General features: G+C 36.8%; 1 protein-coding gene across 1 annotated transcript; it reads left to right on the top strand.

Annotated features, from left to right (window-relative positions):
- Positions 1 to 1,706: 1,706 nt before the first annotated feature.
- lta4h (leukotriene A4 hydrolase) lies at positions 1,707 to 25,325 on the top strand. The gene is made up of 26 exons (XM_067391625.1): positions 1,707 to 1,900; positions 3,033 to 3,163; positions 3,803 to 3,923; positions 6,318 to 6,386; positions 6,510 to 6,614; positions 6,703 to 6,755; positions 7,213 to 7,285; positions 8,964 to 9,104; positions 10,435 to 10,458; positions 10,565 to 10,635; positions 10,856 to 10,967; positions 11,183 to 11,327; positions 11,547 to 11,650; positions 11,980 to 12,050; positions 12,253 to 12,307; positions 12,837 to 12,932; positions 13,889 to 13,971; positions 14,057 to 14,161; positions 14,434 to 15,024; positions 18,075 to 18,195; positions 19,870 to 19,940; positions 20,589 to 20,671; positions 20,757 to 20,861; positions 21,134 to 21,886; positions 22,498 to 22,592; positions 22,753 to 25,325. The coding sequence occupies exons 1-19, from the start codon at positions 1,745 to 1,747 to the stop codon at positions 14,552 to 14,554; spliced, it is 1,836 nt and encodes a 611-aa protein (XP_067247726.1). The 5' UTR covers positions 1,707 to 1,744; the 3' UTR covers positions 14,555 to 15,024; positions 18,075 to 18,195; positions 19,870 to 19,940; positions 20,589 to 20,671; positions 20,757 to 20,861; positions 21,134 to 21,886; positions 22,498 to 22,592; positions 22,753 to 25,325.
- Positions 25,326 to 25,405: the final 80 nt, after the last annotated feature.

Consider the following 25,405-nt stretch of genomic DNA (forward strand, 5'->3'; position numbering starts at 1 on the left):
CAGAACTGCAACCGACCTGAAGTCTCCAGAAGTGCAAGGTGTCAGGATCTCAGAGACTTAGGTTAGCTAAAGAATCCTAAAAAATGACCCACTCTTAATAAGAATCACAAGCTGAAGTGTTATAAAATACATGAAGACTGGGTTTTTATAGGCCTTATAGACAGACAGATTGAGAGTGACTCCTGAAGGACCAGCACCACATCCTCTTGTACCACTGTTTGAAGAATTTATCTTCCAGAATCTGGCAGTAAGTTTTGGAAGATCATATTTAGTCCATCGCAAGACGGACATTTCAGGATAAGAGATGATAATTCTGCACACAGTGTATTGTATCAATAACAAAACTAAAGAAATACATTTTCAAATTCTGCATACCATCTACCCTGTTAAATCAATAATTTCAAGATACTCTGATATTGATGATTTATGCTCCTTTTGCAAAAATGAGAAAGAAGTGTTAACACATTTATTTTTTGATTGTAAAAATTACCCAACATTTTTGGAAGGAAATGGCAGAATTTATTTTTAATCTAGTAAAGGATAAATACTGTTTTTCTTTAAAGGATATTATTTTGGAAAACAATGTTAACAAAGGTCTTGAATACATTGTTAACTTACTCATATACTGCTGGCAAAATTTTATATACATAAACAAAAATGCTTAAATCCCCAATGTTTAAGGTATTTTAGTGGAATTTGATTGTTTTATATCTACTCTGAAATTGTTAAAAAACAAAAAGTCATTAACATGCTTAAAATATTATGATTTTATTTTATTTTGGATCCTCTGTTACTAATTAATGTCACACTTATCTTATGCTCTGTTTGTAAATTGTTCTTTTTCACATATATATATATATATATATATATATATATATATATATATATATATATATATATATATATATATATATATATATATATATATATATATATATATCTTTGAGTTAAAATTCAAGGCACAATATGTAAGCTTTTTGCATTAAAATATCCAAACAACCACTAGAACAATGTTAGTTAGCCTATACACTTTTGTCTTGTGTACTTACATTATCTCATAATCCACATCATACCCGCGTTACCTTTGTTTTTATTTTGTAGAAAGCATGGAAACACCAAAGATGCTTTAATATATTATGTGTTTTATTAGACAAGGGAACAACTGTTTGAAAACTAATCATGTTATATAGCTCAACACAAGAAGTCTTATTGTTTAAATCTCGTTTTCTTGATTTACCATGTTTTACCGGCTAATATCAATCTAGCTGAAGTGTGCAACAAGTAGCCACCGAGCGAACACTCAGAGTAGCATTATAACAACTTTCAACACACAAATGCATCTAATATGATAAAACAGCATTGTAGCCTACATATTGTGCCCTAAATGTTGAAATAATTATTATTATTATTATTATATAGAATGGCATTATGATCTAGAAAATATAATTTTCTTTATTAAAAGATTTTTTTTTTTCTTTTTCAGATTCACCATTTTTTTAAAAAATATTTTTAAATGATCTACCATAAGTATACATTACACCGGTTACGGCCCTGCTGACGACAGACATCAATGTTTTTTGTTGTACAAACACCCTCAGCCGCTAGAGGACAGTAATTCATCGTTCTTGCAGAGAAGTATATAAAACTACAACTCCAATAATGCAGCTTAGCCCGCCGGTGTCACGTGACTGTGTGTGGGTTAAAATCCTTTCGCAGCGCGAGCTGACTGTTCTCTGTCTCAACCATGACTCCTGTGTCAGACCCCAGCTCGTTCTCTTCCATCTCCAAGTGCTCTACCAAGCACTTAAATCTCACTTACCATGTTGACTTTGACAGGCATGTGCTCAAAGGCAAAGTCGCCCTGACTGTGGAAGTTCTGGAGGATAAATTCTCTTCTCTGGTACAGTTTTCGCTTTATCCATCAAATCTGTCATTGTGTTTGCTTGACTTAATCACTACAGGTCACAGACACACATCTGCATGATCTACATTTAGTGTGCTGTTGCTTTGATTCATTCTGATTAAGTGGATTATCTAATAGATTTTTACTAGTCTAACCGAAAAAGATGCTAGTTGCTACTGATTTCTTTTAAAAATAGATGTTAGTCGTTAAAACTGCCTGTCATGCAGTAACAGTAGTTTCAGCTGTAGATCAGGGCTAGGTTACATATTTACCTGAACTTGATACAGTAATGATGATATCCGTAACGTAACCTGATAACTTGCATTCAAAGTTTCTTGTTTTATGTATTTGATACGTTCATTCAACCATCATCTTCTGTAAATGCATGCGCATATGCTGCTTTGATTTGTCATATATTGCTAAATATATTCAATTCAATTCACATTTATTTGTATAGCACTTTTCATAATACATATCTTTTCAAAGCAGCTTTACAGAGAATGCATGTCAAAATTACAATATTAGAAGAATGCAGTTAGCAAATAATGTAATAATTTGTGCAATTAATTTACAAACACTGTTAGCATTTAATTTTAAGGTAGAAGCAATGAGATCCTGGAAAAATGAAATACATCAACAATAATTGGGATATATAGAAATTTGGGAATGTGCATATCTCATCATCATCATCAATAATGAGGTCTATTAGTCATGGACTGTGTACCTGGTTTACTGCACCTGACCTGAACTTTGATTTCAGGAGCTGTCATATCACACTGATGGACTTTTTACCTGGTGCAACTTGTCAGAAGATTTCAGATAAATAATAACTTGCTTAACTCCATTTCACAGGTGTGCGGTTCAAACAAATATAACGTAAATTATTTTTAATGGCTTGTTTTGACAAGATGAGACATGCATTATTTACTATCTGCTATCAAATGCCTTAAAGCATGCCTGTTTGTTGAAAGCATATAGTTTACAGAAACATATATACAGGTATAATATTCAGCTGTTGTGTTAACAGACAGTAAATGGACAGTTTGTGTTATTATTTCATTAAATGTCATATTTTTCTAACAGATAAAGGCATATATTCTGTGTTCTCTCTCCCTCTCTTTCTTTCTAGACTCTGGACTCAAATGACCTGAAGATCTTTAAGGTTTCTGCAAATGGCCAGGCTGCGCAATTTGCATTGGGGACTAAGCATAAATTTAAAGGATCCCCTTTGGAGATCACCCTGCCTTTTGAACTGTCCCGGTAAAGCCACAAACTTGTTCTGTACTGAGAGATTCCTGTTTTTTTTTTTGTTTTTTTTCTCAAACATTTAAGTGGTTTCACTGCCAACATATATGCTGCTTTAAACATGCATACAAATGCATGCTATACTTTGTGAACAAAGTTGTGAGCTAAATATGACAAAATCTGTTTTCCTTAAAGGAAAGAAATACTGAATTATTTTGTAATTAATATTTAAATCTTTAATTTTTAAATAAATTAAATTATATTACTACAAAAAAATGCAAGAATTAATTGTGCATTCAGTTTAAATGTCAGTTTTATTCATTTATTTATAAAAATTAAATGTATATACACAGTATATACAGTATATATATATATATATATAAAAAAATATATATATATATATATTTATATATATATATATATATATATATATATATATATATATATATATATATATATATATATATATATATATAATATAAAATTTGCAATTAGCCTGCAGCAATTTTCCTGCAGTCAGTTACTGTTTTTAATGGCTTTAAATGTATATAATTATCCTTAAATGTTATCATATTAACTTTGACAGCCCTATTAATTTCAGCACAAAGTTTTTCATCTTCATTTTAAGTTGTATTGCAATTATCTGTGTTTTAGTGGGCAGCACGTGATTGTGGAGATTGAATATGAGACGTCTCCTAGTGCCAGAGCTCTGCAGTGGCTGACCCCCAAACAGACTGCTGGGAAGAAACATCCATACATTTTCAGCCAGTGCCAGGTACCTCCTCGCCCTCTCTCATCTTTCCACAACCACCCTGCATGTGTGTGTGAAGATGTGCATGAACCACACAACTACTTCCGCATACTCTGTAGTTTCAGCATGTTCAGACAGTTACTCTGAACGCATATTAGTATTTTGTGGCTGTCATTTGATTACAACAATGAATCCTGTTCTCAACATGAATTAACTTGAGCCTGCTGAAATGTTCTTATAAACATATTTTCTTTCCAGCTGTGCATTCTGAATAATAATGAAATATATTTCCCACTAACCTGCAGCAGTCTAGTGCTCGTATTCTCATTTAACGGTGTTTTTGCTCTTACTGATCATATTTCAAACCTGTTGAGTTTGACCCATAAAAAGGATTGCTGCACAAGTTGGCACTCTTATTCCAGTCTTTTAAAATGGTAGAATGAATGAATTAAATAAATGTGTTAAATATTAATTAATCTTAAACAATAATGCACACAGTATAGAGGAGAATGACAGCTCTAGTCCCTGTAATATTAATAAATAATTTTGGTATAAACATGTAAATTACATACAGTGAAATGATTGACAATGAAAAATGACAGAATAGTGATTAAAATGTTTAATACAAATAAATAAAGTTTCGTCCTGATCTTATTCATCAGGTCTCGTACACTTCAGCAAAGAGCGGTTTTAACATTAAAGGGGACATATCATAAAAATCGGACTTTTTCCTTGTTTAAGTGCTATAATCTCCAGTTTGAACAATGTAAGGCTGAACACCGTTACTGATAGTCCTCATTTTGGCTGCGTGAGATTCTCCAGCTTTGTTGTTGTTGAGCAACCGAAGCTCGAGCTGTTAAAGCTCCACCCTCTTTTGGAAAGCGGGCTGGGAGCAGCAGCTCATTTGCATTTAAAGGGACACACAAAAACGGCGTGTTTTATCTCACACCCAAATAGTGGAAAATTTGACAAGCTATAAGAAATGATCTGTGGGGTATTTTGAGCTGAAACTTTGCAGACACATTCTGGGGACACCAGAGACTTATATTACATCTTGTGAAAAGGGGGCATAATAGATGCATGTTTTGTAAAACCAGTGCTATGTAGTTTATCACGCAAGTCACAAACTGCTAATTCTAGGAAAGACAAATCTATCAGAGTCACTGCAAATAATGCATTAACAGTCACATCCGTTACTGTAAACCTTTATTTTTGCGTGATGCTGCACACACGTTTGTAGGTGTCAGTATAAGCAAATGTAACTAACTCATTAAAATGCACTGAGCACTTTTTTGTACTTGTATGAACTTGTATGAAGATTTTCAAAAATGTATTTTTTTTTTATGGAAGGAATTTAAATATTAGCCACACTGACACATCGGCATGCGTGCAGCATCATGCAAAAATAAAGATTTACAGTCACAACATTCAGCGACATGTTCCACGATGGTGTCAGTGGTACATGCCACTATCCACTGCCACAAGCTTTAAGTGACACATGCCTATATGCACTGACACATGCCAGTGAAGATGGATGTGTCACTAAGCACTAAGCAAAACATGTGCCATTGGCTTCTGTGCATCAGATGCCCTGTCACTTAATGTTAAAACTGCTACAGCTTCTGCATAGTGGTCACTAGTTTTTTTTCAACCTGTGGTGAAATAATCATATATAGTATGTATGTTTACCAGCTGCTGCTTTCTCAGATCCACTTTGGTCGGGTTAAAACTTCAGGTTGATTGGCGTTTGGTCAACTAGTTGAAATAAATAAGTTCTATTTCAAAACAGAAGTGTGCCTCAAAGCTCAGTGCAAGTAGTCCGTTTCCTTGAAATATTGTCATTTGTGCAATCTTGCCATACAAACCACAGTGTTAAAGTGTGCTTCTTCTTCCCCAGCTTATCAGTATATCAACAGCTACTTCATTTCACAACCCATCTGACACTATCATTGGTAGATAATTTTTTAAACTTATCACTACTAAGTGTTTGTCTGATTAGTTTTGAAAAACTAAAACCATCAAAATAAAAAAAAAAATTGTTACTTTTAATAAAATAAAAACATAAAACTAAAAATGAATAAAAACTATGCGCATATTTTACAAAAAACAAAAACCCACATTAATATCACTAAAACTTTGGAAAATATAAACATAAAATCTAATTCAAAATATTATAATAGTAGCTCAGTGATACTAAAATAATTTTTTTTTTTTAAATACATTTTTGGTTCTATAACATTTCAGACTTTTCATATGATATATTTTATGGTTTTGGTTGTCAGTTTATAAGTAAACTACATGGGTTTTCCCATTTTTTAGGCTTCTATTCCAGAAACATTCACCGCAATCACAAATGTTCAGTTTTAAACCATTGTGTGTTTGTTTTCCATTTTCATGTACTCTTTCTATTCAAATCAGGCCACTCACTGTAGGACCATGGTGCCTTGTCAGGACACTCCATCAGTGAAGCACACTTACTATGCCCAGGTAACATACATGAATAGCTCAAAGTACTAAGTGCTAAACAATCTAAACTGAAAGGAAAATCATACTAATTAAAATCCACAGTTGTTCTGCCGGTAACACTGGGTATATTGTACTGTGTCTCAGGTGTCTGTCCCCAAAGAGCTGGTGGCTTTGATGAGTGCATTGCGTGATGGTCAGGAACCGGATCCGAGCGACAGCAGCCGAGTCATCTATCGCTTCAGACAGCCGGTCAGTGTCTCTTCCTCTTCTTCAATGGAGAGTTGGTTTCGAAATGAAAGTACGTCACAAAATATATATCAGTTTTTCTTTCTTGTAGGTCCCTATGCCATCTTACCTCATTGCCCTTGTAGTTGGCGCTTTGGAAAGCAGGTGATCCTTTTCCTTTTGCTCTTCCTCTCAGCTTCTATCTTTTTTGTCATGATGTCACAACCATGCTTTTTTTGCATATGACCACCACGTTTACATATTCAGTGCTCAGCATTTAGTTGTGACTATTGTTACTTATTTCACATCCAAAGAGGTTAGCCAATCATAAGAGGCCATTTACATAAAGATGTATTAAAGGTACAATTTTAAGGGCCATAAAAGGGTGGAATTTGGTGTAGTAAACCTTGATCTACATTATAAGATGACTTGAATATGGCCATTTGCAATGTGGCAAACGAATGTTTCATTTTTGAGAAGTGACAAGAACATCACACCAGCCTGTGGCTTACAGACATCACACATTATTTTCCTATTCAGTAATTCATAACTTCTCTGTTTTTACATTTTATGTGCACGCATTCCATATCAGGTGTAAATAATCATTGCTTGTGGCTTTCAGGGAAATCGGTCCCCGGTCCAGAGTTTGGTCTGAGAAGGAGTATGTGGAAGAGGCAACATTTGAGTTTTCAGAGGTGAGATGAAGATTCGGTTTTGATGTGCTAGACCAGAGGTGTCCAATCCTGCTCCTAAAGAGCTCCAACCCCAATTAAACACACCTGAACAGCTAATCACGGTCTTGCTAGGCATACTAGAAACTTCCAGACAGGTGCATTGAGGCAAGTTAAAGCTAAAATCTCCTGGACACTGGCCCTCCAGGACTGAGTTTGGACACCCCTGTGCTAGACTGAGTTTTCAGCACATAGGGAGATTGTGATAAACACGTTGAGCATGTTTACATGCAAACCGATGAAACAGAAAGGCAAGTAAACCGCGTTCACAGGACTTTATTAAATGTATAACCTGGTAAATCTAATTATTTGTGTATCTGAGAGTGAGTACACTATTTGTTGTGTGAGATGTGAGGTTAAATTAGCAGTATTTTGACTAAACCACTTCTACTTCGGCTGCTCATACTAACATTTTTTGGGATCCAGAGTTTGAGATGCTGTCTGGTTGCACCTAAATCCGCAGTAAGGCCTATTTCCTGTTAAATATCACATGCGCACTTCAATAAGCTGACAGAATGCAGGTTAATGTGTTTACATGCTGGCTGTATGCTTAAAGGGTTAGTTCACTCAAAAAAAATTACTCACCCAAGACTTTCATTCATTTTCGGAACACAAATTAAGATATTTTTTGATGAAATCCGAGAGCTATCCGACTCCTCCGTAGACAGCAATTTAACCACCACTTTCAAGGTCCAGAAAGGTACTTTGTTAAAATAGTCCACGTGACTGCAGTGGTTCAACCAAAGCGAATTTCATAATTTCTATGGACGAGTCAGATGCCTAAATGTCTTAATTTGTGTTCTGAAGATGAATGAAGGTCTTATGTGTTTGGAAAGACATGAGGGTGAGTAATTAGGGACACAATTTTAATTTTTGGGTGAACTAACCCTTTTAAGCCGTTTATAACTTTACTCCAATAAACAAAATGGGTTAAAGGTGCAGTAAGCAATTTCTGAGAAACTTTGAAAGTGGATGAGACCGAGCACACTTGTAGCCAGTCAGCAGTAGGGGGCGTATCTACTCATGATGGGGGAGGAGAGATGAGGGTTTGAAGAAAAACTGTAGAAAGAGAAATGGCTGAGAAACATTACAAAAGAGAAAAGATCAGAGGAATATCATTGGAAAAAGAAGGATTATGATCAAGCAAGAGCTTTAGGACCCACGTTAATATTAGGAAAGCTTTCCAGCGCTAGAGAGGGAAGGCCTGGAAATGGATGCAGAGGTTGTGTTGTTTCTGCTCCATATGTGAGTAACATTGGTTTTGTTGTTTCACAGAACCAAAATATGCTGTTGTTGTAGGAGCTGCTGGCGACTAACAACAAACTCTTGCTAGTATACTCCTGTGTCACTTTTTTTGTTCTTTCTTGTCACTAATCAACTTTGCTTTATTGTTCATGAAGCATTATTTTGCTTCGCTTCAGCTGTGATGAAGAGTCATCCACTCTTGCATTGCATGTTCGTGCATTTTGGGGATGGACAAATGAAGGGGGGGGGGGGGGGTGGGTTGACTTCATATTTCTCAGAAATCACTCACTGCACCTGTGTTTACATGACCACATTCATTTCCGGCTTATAATTTTTTGCTATGTGATGTGGCTAACACACAATGAAGATAACACTCTTTACTCTTTTGCTTCATTAGACTGAGACCATGTTGAAGACGGCTGAGAGTCTGGCAGGACCGTATGTGTGGGGCCAGTATGATGTCCTGGTGCTGCCTCCATCTTTTCCGTATGGGGGCATGGAGAATCCCTGTCTCACATTTGTCACCCCCACTGTACTGGTCTGTATCATTCCCCTTCATACAAATACTGTATGCACTTAACTCTAAACTTCTGTAGATAGTAAATGCATTCACACAGACATGCAATGCCACATTCGCAAACTGAAAGTCACAGGTTGTCAACCACAGTCTATAAGGATGCTGCATGGTGTCCACTTCTTCTTTGTCTGCACACGAAGTTTATAAAACAGAAATGTGTTAAAGGTGCCCTAGAATTAAAATTTGAATTTATCTTGGATAAATTTAAATTACAAGAGTTCAGTACATGGAAATGACATACAGTGAGTCTCAAACACCATTGTTTCCTCCTTCTTATATAAATCTCATTTGTTTAAAAGACCTCCAAAAAACAGGCAAATCTCAACATAACACCGACTGTTACATAACAGTCGGGCTCATTAATATGTACGCCCCCAATATTTGCATATGCCAGCCCATGATCGAGGCATTAGACAAGGGCAGCCAGTAACGTCTGGATCTGTGCACAGCTGAATCATCAGACTAGGTAAGCAAGCAAGAACAACAGCGAAAAATGGCAGATGGAGCAATAATAACTGACATGATCCATAATAACATGATATTTTTTGTGATATTTGTGAATTGTCTTTTTAAATGTTTCGTTAGCATGTTGTTCATGTACTGTTAAATGTGGTTAAAGTTACCATCGTTTCTTACTGTATTCACGGAAACAAGAGCTGTTGTTATTTTCATTATTAAACAATTGCAGTCTGTATAATTCATAAACACATTCTTTATAAATCTCTCCAACAGTGTAGCATTAGCTGTTAGCCACGGAGCAGAGCCTCAAACTCATTCAGAATCAAATGTAAACATCCAAATAAATACAATACTCACATAATCTGTTGTATGCATGTAGCATGCATGACGAACACTTTGTAAAGATCCATTTTGAGGGTTATATTAGCTGTGTGAACTTTGTTTATGCAATGATAGTGTCGAGAGCTCGGGAGGGGGCGGAGAGCGCGAGCAATTAAAGGGGCCGCAGCCTGAATCGGTGCATTTCTAATTATGCCCCAAAATAGGCAGTTAATTAAAAAAAGTCTATGGGGTATTTTGAGCTGAAACTTCACAGACACATTCAGGAGACACCTTAGACTCATATTACATCTTGTAAAAAAACATTCGATGGCACCTTTAAAATATTGTATACACCATTGTTCAAAAGTTTGTGCCAGTAAGATATTTTTAATAATTATTCAGCAATGACAATGAAAAGTGACAGTAAAAACATTTATAATGTTATAAAAGTTTTTTTTTTTTGTAACATAGGTTTTTGTAACATCAGTTGTATTCTTGTGCTCTTTTTCAGGCTGGAGACAGGTCCCTTGCTGGCGTAAGTCAGTTGTGTGCATTTACAAAATGTGATTAAAACCATTTTAATGAGGATTTGTTTGAAACCACTTATCTGAATATCCTCTGTGCTTATGGTTGTGCTGCAGGTCATCGCTCATGAGATTTCCCACAGTTGGACTGGGAACCTGGTGACCAATAAGACCTGGGAACATTTCTGGTCAGTCCAACACATTGAGCTTTCACTGAATATGCAGATTAGAATATGCAAAATAGGCACACAAGGCTCCACCTCCCATGATGTTCTTTTGGTTGTAATGATTGGACATTGTTCCATAGTGCATTTAACTAATTTAATTGATTTCAAAATAGCTAGACCTTGTTTTCTATAACATATGAGATTGATAAGATATGAGACTTTAATCTGTAACCCTCTGCAGGTTGAACGAAGGTCATACGGTGTATATTGAGAGAATGATTGCCAGGTGTATGGAGAGTGAACAGCTCAGGCAGTTTAAAGGCATCGGAGGATGGAAAGAGCTTCAAGAGTCTGTAAGTCACACATACAGAAAAACCGAGAAATAATAACGTGTTCTCGGCATATGCAGATAGACATCCCATAGAAATATTGTGATCTGCTGTTATCTGACCCTCACAGGAAATTATGGCCGATGAACAAAATGTGTGAAAAAGAAAAAAAAAGTCTGTCTGGCAACTTCCTGTTGCAATTAACTGGTAAAGTAAGTCACTGTTGTATCATTTTGAAGGTGAAACAGTTTGGCGCGACTAATGTCCTCACAAACCTTGTCCCAAATCTGCATGAGGTGGACACGGATGAAGCCTTTTCCTCTGTGCCTTATGAGAAAGGATTCGCTCTGCTTTATCATCTGGAGGAACTGTTGGGAGGTCCAGGTACACACACAAAATACTTTCTCCTCTTCCAGTTCAATGTGCCGAGAGTTAACACTGCGGCTTTCAAAACATTGCTGTTTTTGTAATTCTGCTGCAGAATTGAAATCCTTCACATTTTATTATAATCTTTATTAAATTATTATAAAGGTTCATTATACACAACCAGTAATAAAAAATAATTATTTTTAATATTATCATTTTATTATAATATTATTATAGAGGTCTTCATGGGATTCGTAAAGTCCTACATTCAGCTGTTTGCCTATGGCAGTGTAACCACAGAGGAATGGAAGAACTATCTGTTCACTTACTTCAAAGACAAGGTGAGAATTAATACATTATGTACTTGAATATACATATACATGCATCATTTTTGTCAAAAAAAAAAATGATTTGATCTCATCATTTGGAACCATTCATGATGAAATCAAACTAATATCCTGTGAAAATCAAATATAATTCAATAGTATGTTAAAAAAGAATATATTTTCTTACTGTTGGATTACAAAATTATGATTAAAATCCCAGTAGCTTTTCTCTTTATGATTTTTTTTTTTTTTAAATTGTTCATGCCATCTCTTATGTACTATTAATTGCCGCTCAATTGTTTTGTGCTCTATGTACTGTGTAAATGTATCTGTCTCTTTGTCAGGTGGACATCTTGAATAAAGTGGACTGGAATGCATGGATGCACACTCCAGGAATGCCTCCCGTCAAACCACAGTGAGCACTGGAGCATGTGTTTGTGTGTGTGTGTGTGTGTGTCGTTCAGCTATTCCCATGTTGTTGGGACAAAATATCCCCATGTGGATAGCAATGCCAGAAATCAGTTTGAATCATTGTCTATTAGAATATGGAAAACATGGAAACCTGACATATGTTTGTGTATGCGATTTGAATTGAACTTGGCCTCTTTTGTGCACAGGTATGACACCACTATGGCCGATGCCTGCACTGCTCTGTGCCAGAAATGGGTGAAGGTGAGTCTTTCTCCAGTTAAAGGTAGGGTAGGCAACTTCAGAGAGGTTAGCAATAGCAAGCTAGCTTTGAAAGTATGAGATCCACCCTCCCTTCAGTGTGTTTTCAGTAATTTTGGTGCTGATGGTGTTTCCAATAAAACACATAATTCTGAGGACGTGAACAGCTCAGAGTAGAACTGTCACGTCAACAGTCGCCATTGTGTAATTACAGTAGTTCTGGAATAAACGCAGCATAAGCTCGTTGTTTTTTGGGTATGGAAATACATGTTGACCAGCAGGTAGGACATCCTGTCATTGCATTTATGGTCCTGAGACTTCCGCAGATATATATATATTAGACCACTTCTATTATTGATTATCAGGATGTGAAGAGAGTTTCAACCAGTATAACAAAAAGTGTTTATGAAAAACATTGCCTAGCTTACCTTTTAAATTACAAGCCTTTCACAGTTTTCAAGCTTTTTCTAAATTACACAGATTTTAAGACTAACCTCTCTTCCTCTTTCTCTGTATGTTTGTGCATTTTTAGGCAAAAGAAGGGGATCTTACGAGTTTCACTGAGGCAGATGTGAAACAATTAAACTCTCCTCAGCTCATTGAGTTTGTGGCTTTGTTGCTCCAAGAGGTACTAAATAAGTTAAAACAGGTTAAAAATCCCATTGGCGTAGGTACCTGGTCATATCTCGGGACCACAATATCTTGTTTGGCCTGTTTTGTCTTGGGTTTGTGAGTTTGTTCGCATTCTTTTATGTATACATTATATATATTTATTTTTAATTATTTAATTACATTTCAAAGATCTAATTTAGTCTGTAATTCCCCAGTATGTTGATGCAGACTTAAGTAATGCTGTACCAAATAAAACACATTCAGCACTTCAGATCATATAAGACATAGAGGAACAGAAAGCAGAAGTAGGTTTTGAAATGTGTCTGTTTATATATTTATAGACTGCATAGCAATAGCTAAATATTAAAACGGGTAACAAGTGCAAGGTCTGCACACCTACATGTTGCGGCTGATTTTGCCTCTGTCAGGGTGTGAGTGGTGTTTGTTACTCACATCCTGATGAGGGCAAAATCAGCCGCAAAGTGTAGGTGTGCAGACCTTGCACTTGTCACCTGTTTTAATATTTAGCCATGATAAAATAAAGTTATCTATAAGATTCAAGTGCCTTGGACCATTCTTAATTTTACGAGTAACTATCCCTTGCACCCAAAGAGCACCGAGACGAAACTCATACCCCGTGCAGCACTTCTTTTGCATTTTTTTCTTCGCATAGCAATAGCACTTGGTGAGTTTTGCACAAGCAACAACAGTTCACATTTTTATTGTAAATGTGATTTTGTTATATAGATATATATATATATATATATATATATATATATATATATATATATATATATATATATATATATATATATATATATATATATGCAGTCTATAATTACATTTTAAAGATCTAATTTAGTCTATAACTTTTATAAGTTTTTATAAGTTTCAGATCAAAAGACAGAGGAACAGAAAGCAGAAGTAGTCTTGAAATGTCCATTTGTTTCCTCCATGTATTGCCTGTATCAGGAGCCCCTTCCTCTGTCCCATGTGAAGAAGATGCAGGAGGTCTACCAGCTGAACAGTGTTAAAAATGCAGAGGTTCGCTTCAGGTAAGCAGCCGACCTGTTTCTTTGAATTATCTGATTATTATGTCCAGTTTTTCAGTGATTCACGTTAAATTGTTTGTTTATGCAGGTGGTTGCGTGTCTGTGTGAGGGCACATTGGGAGGAAGCCGTTCCCCTGGCGCTGAAGATGGCTACCGAACAGGGCAGAATGAAATTCACTCGCCCGCTCTTTAAGTAAACTCATTAACTTGTTCTGAGCAGTGCATGATTGGACCAATAACCGCAACAACATTTAACGGAGTCACTTGTTGAAAATGGAGCAAAAGAAAAAAAAAAAATGAACAGGATGTTACAGAGAGTTTTGTAATTTCCTTGCTGCCGTGAGCAACCAAACATTTCATTGACTTTGACCCTAAAAACTTCTGTTTTTAATGGTCCAGAGCTCTTCAAGACCATTTCAAAGTCTTAGTGTGCACTTTCTGACCTCCTTCTCTCTCTTTTTTTAGGGAAGTTTACAACTTCTCCAAGTACAGCGACGAGGCAGTGAAGACTTTTAAGGAGCACCGTGGAGCACTGCACCCTGTCACAGCGATGCTGGTGGCCAAAGATCTGAAAATTGATGGCTAAAATGCTGCTCTCTGACCTCCTTATGTGCAGACTGTGTTTCTGTGCTTCAGCTTAGTGCTTGGATGCAAACCTGCATCTCACAACTTTAGCAAATGGATTAATGTGCAGAATGTTTCTCTCATTGGCCAAAGCTTGGCTTTTTAATGTCTTGGAGGTTTCAGTCTCAGGGCTTAGAACAAAAAACAAGGAGTTTCAGTATCATGCAGTTTAGTGTTAAAAAGAGCATATCTTGGTATGAAGGATCCACTATATCCCTTTATTTGATAAGTCAAAAGTAATGTTCTGTAATAAACTCATGTGTACAAGAAATTTCTACTCTTTTCTCCAATAAAAATTGTGTTGATACTGAATAAGGTGCATGGCACCTAAACGTATGTATTTCATATGTACATATGCTCAACATGCATATGTTTTTCTTTTGAAACTCTCTTTCAGGTTGCACATTTCAATGGGCAGAAGTAGTTCATAAGGTAGCCTTTTTTGATTCTTCAGGGGATTCTTGGTTTCTTTTGTTTCTTTTAAGGAATCCTTAGTGGAACAAATGAAAACAAGATGCTGACATCAAATATTCTGAAATGATTTAGTCCAACAATCCTGAAGACATTGATTAGTTGTTTCAGGTGCAATTAACTAAAGTTGGAGCTAAAGGCCCTGTCCCAAATTGCACACTTCATGTGCTCTTGTGGACTTAAATTGGCGCAATGTCCGCATACCCCTTTAGTCTACAAGAATTGGAAGTGCTTTTCAATTGGGAGTGCTTCTCAATACTCATGATGTGTCTTCAGCTATAATAACACATCAACTCGACCTCTAGATGTCTTCCACTTAGTCATAGAACCACAGTTATGTTCATAACCAGGCTTATATTTCCTTTCGCTCTAAGCACTAGTGGAAGATGAATACTGCAGTCACATGGAGCCCCTTTGCAAAACAGTTGTGCAAGCAGAAAGCACTGCAGCGCACACCGCTGGCAAGGGAGTCACATTCAATCTGCAGAAATGTGAAAATGTGCAGGCTGAACCCCAAGTTACTGCAGCACAAATTTCAGAAAGCAACACTCCTCTGAACACTGCCCAGGATGTTGCCAAACATGCAGCCATCCGTTTGACCTCCCACCGTGCAGGTGGAGGTCCCAATGATACTCCTCTGAGGAAAAACTCCTTTGACCAAGGTGTTAAGGCTTGCATGCAATGATGTGTGACTCTTGATTTTTGTGCATTTGTCTCGTACGTTTTTGAATGAGCCATTGTTGGAATGGTCTGAGCCACAACAGTCCCAGTGGTACTACTATTGATGCTGCTGTGAGCTTCCCCAAGAGTCTCAGGAGAGCAATGTGGTGCTGAGTGCGGCCAACCTGAAAATGCCTTGCAGCCCACAGAATTGACCTTATTCTCTCTGGAGTTGGAACAGCCAATATTGTGACAGAGTTGGTGACGACAGGATTTTTTTTGAGAGAGAAATTGCCGAATTACACTTTTAATAATCTAATGTATATAAACTAATGATACAAATGTAAAAATAATATAAGAAACTGTACAAATGTTACTGCAGCTCGACAACAGCATATGTCACAATTGCTAGGCGACAAGAACAGTCCTCCATAGGTTAGACCATCCCATTTAACAACTCTCAGTCTGACCTTCAAGGCCTTCGAAGGCGTCGCTTTTGCAATTCGAGTCCTTCAAAGGATGCAGCCTTTGAATTGGGACACAGCCTTTATATGCACTTACGGTCTTGTGGACTTACAATGGCTGCCCTGGCAGTCCATGAGACCGTAAAGCACCCCATTTGTCATTTTAGGTTTCAAAAGGTTGCTTGCGAGCACCCTCATTGCAGTTGATATGCACCCTCAATGCACACTTTTGTAGAAAGTGCAGACTCATAGGAAGACCGCAAGTGTTTAGGGTGCAATTTGGGACAGGGCCTTATTAGAGTTATGGCAAGTTGCCCAGACTAATATGGTGGCGCTGTTGACATACAATCAAAGACTATAGAATAACACAAGACGTGTCACTCGTATCCGGTTGTTAAGTCTGACGTCACACGGCAGCGCTTCCGGGTCCTAACGCTCTATCTCATACCACAAGAAAACTACAAATGGTGCTAATATACATACACGATGTGGTGTAATACTACAAAAAATATATAATTATAACCTTTATCTCCATACCAAAATTCCAGATGGCCAGACAATGATTCATCTTTTATAAAATGTTAAAATATTAATATCTGTGACGCTGGGAGTACGGAGACTGTTGTGTAGACTGTAAGTATTTAAAATGTTTAACTTTTTAAAATGATTGATGTTTAAAATGAATAAATAGCGCTCATAAACGGCTGTCGATGGCATTTTCAAGTGAAACTAGTCGAGGCTTGGACCCGGAAACGGGTCACGACTTAAAGGGATAGTTCACCCAAAAATGAAAATTTGAGGTTTATCTGCTTACCCCCAGGGCATCCAAGATGTAGATTACTTTTTTTCTTCAGTCGAACGCAAATTGTGATTTTTAACTGCAACCGCTGCCGTCTGTCAGTCAAATAATAGCAGTGATTGGGAACTTGAACAATAAGAGTCGAAAAAACTTCCATAGACAAATCCAAATTAAACCCTGCGGCTCGTGACGGCATATTGATGTCCTAAGACACGAAACGATCGGTTTGTGCGAGAAACCGAACAGTATTTGTATATTTTTACCTCTAATACACCACTATGTCCAACTTCGTTCAGCTTCCGGCTAGTGAGGTCTGATCGCGCTCTGACAATGGAAGTGATGTCTCGCGCTCATTGAAGTCTATGGGCGAGACATCACTTCTGTCATCACAACGCGTTTTTTGACCTCACTAACAGGAAGCTGAACGAAGTTGGACATAGTGGTGTATTAGAGGTAAAAATTATATAAATAATGTTCGGTTTCTCGCACAAACCGATCGTTTCGTGTCTTAGGACATTAATGTGTCGTCACGAGCCGCAGGTTTTAATTTGGATTTGTCTAAGCAAGTTTTATCTACTGTTATAGTTGAAGTTCCCATATACTGCTATTATTTGACTGACAGACGGCAGCGGTTGCAGTTAAAAATCATAATTTGCGTTCGACTGAAGAAAAAAAGTCTCCTACATCTTGGATGCACTGGGGGTAAGCAGATAAACATCAAATTTTTCACAAAAGCAGCTTCACAATAGTAACAAATTCAAATTCTCCTGAAAAGCGGCTCTAACAAGCCAATAGTGTCATTATTAAGCTCAAGTCAGTTCAGTGTTATAAAGAATTAAAAATTCTGCACAAAATTTGACTTTTGGGGGTTGAATAATTTTGTACATGAATGTTTAGAGCAGTTTTAAACTTTACATTCTCAGAATCACTCAGATGTGTATTAAAAAAAACTTTGTATAATAGTTTACTGAAGCCTTTGATTAATTGTTTTCATAAAAATTTGTTCTCAGCAGCAAAATGTCTTGCAGGTTAAGGGGGTTGAATAATTTTGACTATTTTAAGTTGTATTGCAATTATCTGTGTTTTAGTGGGCAGCACATGATTGTGGAGATTGAATATGAGACGTCTCCTAGTGCCAGAGCTCTGCAGTGGCTGACCCCCAAACAGACTGCTGGGAAGAAACATCCATACATTTTCAGCCAGTGCCAGGTACCTCCTTGCCTTGTAATGCATTTGTGTGTGAATATGTGTGGTTCGGGTGCAGTTTGCTTGAAATACCATCATTTGGGCAATCTTGCACCACAAACCACTATGTTATTACAAAAAATCTTTTATCAAGAGTTTCACACCATTTCACTACCCACTTGACATTATCATTGATATATCTACCATATATAGACCTTTTTAAACGTATCACTACCAAGTGTTTCCTTCATTAGAAGTGTTTGTCATTACCAGGGCTGCCAACTCTCACACATTCAGTGCGAGACTCACGCAATTGACACTCTTCTCACGCTCTCACACCACACATCCATTTTCCCACGCAGTGAAAAATCATGAAGCAAAGAGACCGTCTTCCCTATTTTTTCCCCAAGAGAATAGTTGAGAATAGTTAAAGACTGCAACAGGTTTGAAGGGAGCTATTGCCTTCAATTTTATTTTATTAAGTATATGTTACCAAAACCATTTTTTTATTATTATTATTATTCAAAAATGAGGTGAAAAACTCAACCCTGTCACAAAAATTTCAACCCCGAAACAATGAGAAATATATAGATATGTGACGGGGTTAAGGTTTTTTGCACAAAATGGCCACTGCTCCTCTTGTAGTGTAGGAGAGTAGACCATATATGGCAGCAATGAAATAAGTACACATACTTATGGATTAAAAAATAATTTTCCATCTTATTTCTAGTGATGGGGTTGTTAAGCTTGACAGTATCCTACCTGACAATAATACGCCTAAAATATATGAATAAAAACTATGATACTTGAAGAGTCTGTAAGTCACACATACAGAAAAACTGAAAAATAATAATAACATGTTCTCGGCATATGCAGATAGATATACCACAGAAATATTGTTATCTGCTGTTATCTGACCCTCACAGGAAATTATGGCTGATGAACAAAATCTGCGAAAAATACATTTAAAAAAGTCATGCAAATTGCTTTGCATTTATATGCTGTGTCGACTATATTTTTGAACTAGCAGTTATGTTTTTGAGACATAAGATAAATATATAAATGTATTTTTGGCAACTTCCTGTTGCAATTTACTGGTAAATGAAGTCACTGTTGTGTCCTTTTAAAGGTGACATAGTTTGGGGTGACTAATGTCCTCATAAACCTGGTCCCAAATCTGCATGAGGTACTGTTGGGAGGGTTACACACAAAATACTTTCTCCTCTTCCAGTTTAATGTGCCAAAACTACTTTATGTAAGCCAAGCCTGTTTTTGTAATTCTGCTGCAGGATTAAAATCCTTCACATTTTCTTATAATATTTATTAAGTTAATATACATATATATTACATATATTATACATATATACATATACTAATACATTATGTACTTGAATATATGCATGCATATATCCTGTGAAAATCATGCATATTTTTTGTCAAAAAGGAATGCTAATGGAATGTGTCTCCTCATTTGGAACCATTCATGATGAAATCAAACTAATATCCTGTGAAAATCAAATATAATTCAATATGTTAAAAAAACAATATATTTTCTTATACTGTTGGATTACAAAATTATGATTAAAATCCCAATAGCTTTTTTTAGTTATTGTAATTGTTGTTCATGCCATCTCTTATCAATAAAGTAAATTGTTTTGTGCTCTATGTACTGTGTAAATATATCTGTCTCTTTGTCAGGTGGACATCTTGAATAAAGTGGACTGGAATGCATGGATGCACACTCCAGGAATGCCTCCCGTCAAACCACAGTGAGCACTGGAGCATGTGTGTGTGTGTGTGTTCCCACATGAATAGCAATACTTGAAATCAGTTTGTACAGTATAAAAATGATCGTCTATGGAATATCCCCAAAAAACATGGAAGCCAAACATATTTTGAGTGTGGGATTTGAACTTGGAACTATGTGAATATATTTTAAAATGTAATGTATTCCTGGGATCAAAGCTGAATTTTCAGCATTATTACTTTTAATGCATCCTTGAAAAAAAAAAAAAAAAATCACACTGACCCCAAACTTCTGAATGGTGGTGTATAATGTTACAAAAGCTTTCAGATAAATGCTGTTTCTATTCAAACAGAAAACAGTTATTGTAAATTGTAAAAATATTTCACAATATTAAAGTTTTTGCTCTATTTTGAGCAGAAGAGACTTCTTTTAAAAACATTAAAAAATCTTACAGATCTAAATCTTTTGAATGGTATATATATATATATATATATATATATATATATATATATATATATATATATATATATATATATATATATGATGCAGACTTAAATAATGCTGCACCAAATCAAACACATTCAGCACTTCAGATCAAAAGACAGAGGAACAGAAAGCAGAAGTAGTCTTGAAATGTCCATTTGTTTCCTCCATGTATTGCCTGTATCAGGAGCCCCTTCCTCTGTCCCATGTGAAGAAGATGCAGGAGGTCTACCAGCTGAACAGTGTTAAAAATGCAGAGGTTCGCTTCAGGTAAGCAGCCGACCTGTTTCTTTGAATTATCTGATTATTATGTCCAGTTTTTCAGTGATTCACGTTAAATTGTTTGTTTATGCAGGTGGTTGCGTGTCTGTGTGAGGGCACATTGGGAGGAAGCCGTTCCCCTGGCGCTGAAGATGGCTACCGAACAGGGCAGAATGAAATTCACTCGCCCGCTCTTTAAGTAAACTCATTAACTTGTTCTGAGCAGTGCATGATTGGACCAATAACCGCAACAACATTTAACGGAGTCACTTGTTGAAAATGGAGCAAAAGAAAAAAAAAAAATGAACAGGATGTTACAGAGAGTTTTGTAATTTCCTTGCTGCCGTGAGCAACCAAACATTTCATTGACTTTGACCCTAAAAACTTCTGTTTTTAATGGTCCAGAGCTCTTCAAGACCATTTCAAAGTCTTAGTGTGCACTTTCTGACCTCCTTCTCTCTCTTTTTTTAGGGAAGTTTACAACTTCTCCAAGTACAGCGACGAGGCAGTGAAGACTTTTAAGGAGCACCGTGGAGCACTGCACCCTGTCACAGCGATGCTGGTGGCCAAAGATCTGAAAATTGATGGCTAAAATGCTGCTCTCTGACCTCCTTATGTGCAGACTGTGTTTCTGTGCTTCAGCTTAGTGCTTGGATGCAAACCTGCATCTCACAACTTTAGCAAATGGATTAATGTGCAGAATGTTTCTCTCATTGGCCAAAGCTTGGCTTTTTAATGTCTTGGAGGTTTCAGTCTCAGGGCTTAGAACAAAAAACAAGGAGTTTCAGTATCATGCAGTTTAGTGTTAAAAAGAGCATATCTTGGTATGAAGTATCCACTATATCCCTTTATATGATAAGTCAAAAGTAATGTTCTGTAATAAACTCATGTGTAGAAGAAGTTTTACTCTTTTCTCCAATAAATATAAAGAATAAGGTGCATGGAACTTAGCTAGAGACTGAAGAAAGCTGCCCAGTGATTTTCAAGAGTCACTGAAATCAGCGACAGAAACTCGAGCGCAGTTTACCATCATCTCCACTAGGCGGCGCGAGCGTGTTTCACGGTCAGCGCGACACCTTTGGGTCCTTGACAACAATGACGCTTGATGACAGTCTCTACGACACGTGCAGATGACAGCTATTATCACACAACTGCACATATTCCAGCAAATAAACCGACTCACAGTGCGATAAAATGCGGGAATCGAGTGTCATTGACTCCTCGGTAAGTCACTTATAAACTGAATTTCTCTAGTAATGATCCTTGTTTAGTTGGATTGTGTTTGTACTGAAACATGGTTCTGTTGATGTCACAGCAGGGCTTGTCAGGTTCATTTTCTCAGTGTCTTTAAACTCAATCTTGTTGTTTAAATGCTGCTTGTTATTATATGAAGGCAGTCGCGTCTTCTGTGAAAGTTTCTCAGTTTGTTTACATGCTCTTCTCTCACTGAACTCACACTCACACCTTCACAAGAACAGATGAATTGTAGCTGTTGCGTTTCCTTTATAATCTGAATGAATCGCCATCTGATATTCATATTATCAGGCAGAATAATAAGGAATGGTGTTTTTGTCATTGCTGTTGTTGTAGTCTTACTGAAGGCAATAATCTACTGGATTGATGTTATTAGAGTCAGTTGGATTGTGAAGCTCTGATGTTCTGCTGCTTCATGCTTTAGTAGAGCTGCAGTGTTCAATATTTATACTTGTTTAACTGGCAGCACTAACATATGTCATCTTATATTTATGAGCTATTATTTGAGCTATCTTTTTTAATCTGATGTTTTAGATATAGATATGGAGTAATGTGTGTGTTTATTATGTGTTTCTCTACAGAATAAGGGATGTTTGGACACCCAGTCATCAGAAGCAGAGCTGTAGGAAGTGTGGACAGAGATTGACTGTAATGATGGACTTCTGCTGATGGACAGGTAAGGCTTGTAATGTGTGTTTTTGGCTTGTAAATGCGTAGGTTACTATCATTTTCTTTTTGAGGGGTGGTCCCTTTGAAAAGCAAATGATGGTAACCTAAGTAGGTGGGGAAGGGACGGCGGTCCAAAATTTTTATACAGCTAATTTTTTTTTTTTCAGACAGAAAAGTATAACCCCTGCTGCACATGGTACCGGGGCTCAGGGGGGGACCCGACTCATCCCCACCCCTTCATGCTCACACCATTCACTCATTTCACTGAGATCTGGCTGGGATCGAACCAGCAACCTCTGAACCCGTGAGGCAGCACTCTTAACCTGTGAGCCACAGATCTCATGTCTGAACATGTGCAGGAACTTATATTTCACTATTTCCTGACCTGTGATTTACAATAAACTAGTTCAAGCTTTCAGTCATGGGATTTGAACCCATGTCTCTATCACAGTCTCACCACCAGAGAACGTGTGTTTAGCCACTTGTGCCACTGTGACTTTCACGTTGAGCACTGGCATTTGGGCCACTTTGTTGGAAATAATGTCAGCAACTTAATGTTAGCAATAGTGGGATTTGAACACATGTCTCTTTTGCAGTGTCACCACCAAAGTACGTGTGTTTAGCCACTTGTGCCACTGTGACTTTCACACTGAGATTGAGCATTTGGGCCACTTTGTTGGAAGTAATGCCAACAATTTAATGTTAGCAATAGTGGGATTTGAGCTCAGGTCTCCATGATTAACACACAATGTTTTATCACCTGAGCCACTGAATCTGGTTGGTCATTTATCTTTGAAATTAAGCTATAACATTGATTATATCAAGAACTTAAAGTTAAACAAAGGCAGATTCTCAACCAGGGAACCATGTATAATCCACAAGCTTTTATGGCTTAAGTCACTGAGCTTCATTTGGTCAGTTTGCTTTTGGAAATTTGAACATTTTCTGTCTTCAACATGGACAGTGTTGCCAATTTAGCAATTTTGTCACTAGAGTTAGTGACTTCCCCGCCCCTTTTGAGACTTTTTTCAAAAGTTTAAGGACAAATCTAGCAACTTCTTGGACAAACCTTATCTAGATTCTTATTTTGCCCACTGATTTATATTCATATTTCTAAATCAATGATGATCTATATCATCATTGTCATTATGATGTCATCTAATGACATTTAGCTACCAGCTTTAGCTACTTTTAATTGAAAGCATTTGGCAACACTGAACATCGACGCATTAAAAGAGAGTGAAACAGTAACCTAAAATCTGACCAATTTAAACCCAGGACAAAACACATTGCTTGTAGCAAGTCACAGGTAGTTTAAAGTAACACTGTTTCTCCACAAGGGTAACACTAAACAATATAGACCCACATAATTAACACTAAACATAACTTTAACCCATATTAACTACAAATAACTATATCCATCTTTCATAAACATCAACCCATAACTACAAAGAAATATATATGTTTCATAAACATCTCAAATAGACAGCTAATTAAATATTCGTCTGCCACAGCCAATCAGCACTCACATTACCACATAATACACAGCAGCACAGTCTTTTGAATAGACCATAGCATCAAATATATTTCCTTTGAGTTTGAGGATAAGGAAGATCCTTGCAAATGCAGTAATGGACACACTAGGGTTATGTGGATCATCCCTCTGAAGGCACAAATGTTTAATGACATGAAAGGTCTTCCTGCTCCTTGAGGTCCACCTTCCTGAGTTTAGATCCAACCTTTTCAGAAAACACATTTGATGTCTGTATCTGTGTCTCTTTTCGAAGGCTGCACCCTCTGGAGGTCGCATTTGTCCGCTGCATGCATTGTAGTGTCAAGCTAACCTACCCAAATGTGTTCTGGTCAAGTCAACTTTGTGGCCAGACGTACGTGAGAAATTTAATTCTCATATTTTTGAGACTAATGATTTTCCCAGGATCTAAGTCAGATCAGCTCTCTTTGTCTTTGATGTTTATCGTTCACAGTTAAACCAATTATGTATCTGCTAAAACATTTAATGGTGTTTAAAGGCAGTTTTTACTCATTAATATAACAGGCACACACGTGAAATCAGATCAATGTCAGCGCTGCCTTGTGGACGATAAGTGTATCTACATTCATATATGAAGAAAAGATGATCCACTTTCCTGAGTTTAGCTCCAACCTCATTACAAACACCTGAAGCAGTTAATCAAGGTCTTCAGCTTTACTAGAAACTTCCAGGCAGGTGTGATGTTCTCTGTGTTTCTAATTCATATCAAATTTATTTACTTGAATAAATAAATGCTGTTTACTAGTTATGTGTGTGTTTCAGTTTGAGTTTGACATGTAAAGAATTAATAAAAATCTTAATGAAAATTCTCATGAGTGTGTGTACATTTCATTTGTGTGTACATAATATGTACATATAGTCATCCATAGAAACATATTTTCCTGAAAATACAGCAGCATGTGAAATGTTCTCCTGTTTTCCAGCAACAGACTCAGTGAGATCTTCTGTGTCTCTGATGAGGAGGAGGTGAATTTAAGAGTCCTCTGAGGTCAGTGTCTCCCCCTTGTGGACGATAAGTGTATCTGCATTCATATATGAAGAAAAGAAATAAAGCAGGACTGTCTGTCTAATCCTGCTCCTGGTGATCCACTTTCCTGAGTTTAGCTCCAACCTCATTACAAACACCTGAAGCAGTTAATCAAGGTCTTCAGCTTTACTAGAAACTTCCAGGCAGGTGTGATGATCTCTGTGTTTCTAATTCATATCAAATCTATTTACTTGAATAAATAAATGCTGTTTACTAGTCATGTGTGTGTTTCAGTTTAAGT

This window comes from Chanodichthys erythropterus, chromosome 8 (genome assembly GCF_024489055.1).
Source record: "Chanodichthys erythropterus isolate Z2021 chromosome 8, ASM2448905v1, whole genome shotgun sequence".
Classification (NCBI taxonomy): domain Eukaryota; kingdom Metazoa; phylum Chordata; class Actinopteri; order Cypriniformes; family Xenocyprididae; genus Chanodichthys; species Chanodichthys erythropterus.

Coding starts and splice junctions, on each gene's coding strand:
- lta4h (XM_067391625.1), top strand. CDS start 1,745: ATGACTCCTGTGTCAGACCCCAGCTCGTTCTCTTCCATCTCCAAGTGC. Junction 10,636..10,855: donor AAGACCTGGGAACATTTCTG/GTCAGTCCAACA, acceptor AACCCTCTGCAG/GTTGAACGAAGGTCATACGG. Junction 11,651..11,979: donor TCACTTACTTCAAAGACAAG/GTGAGAATTAAT, acceptor TCTCTTTGTCAG/GTGGACATCTTGAATAAAGT.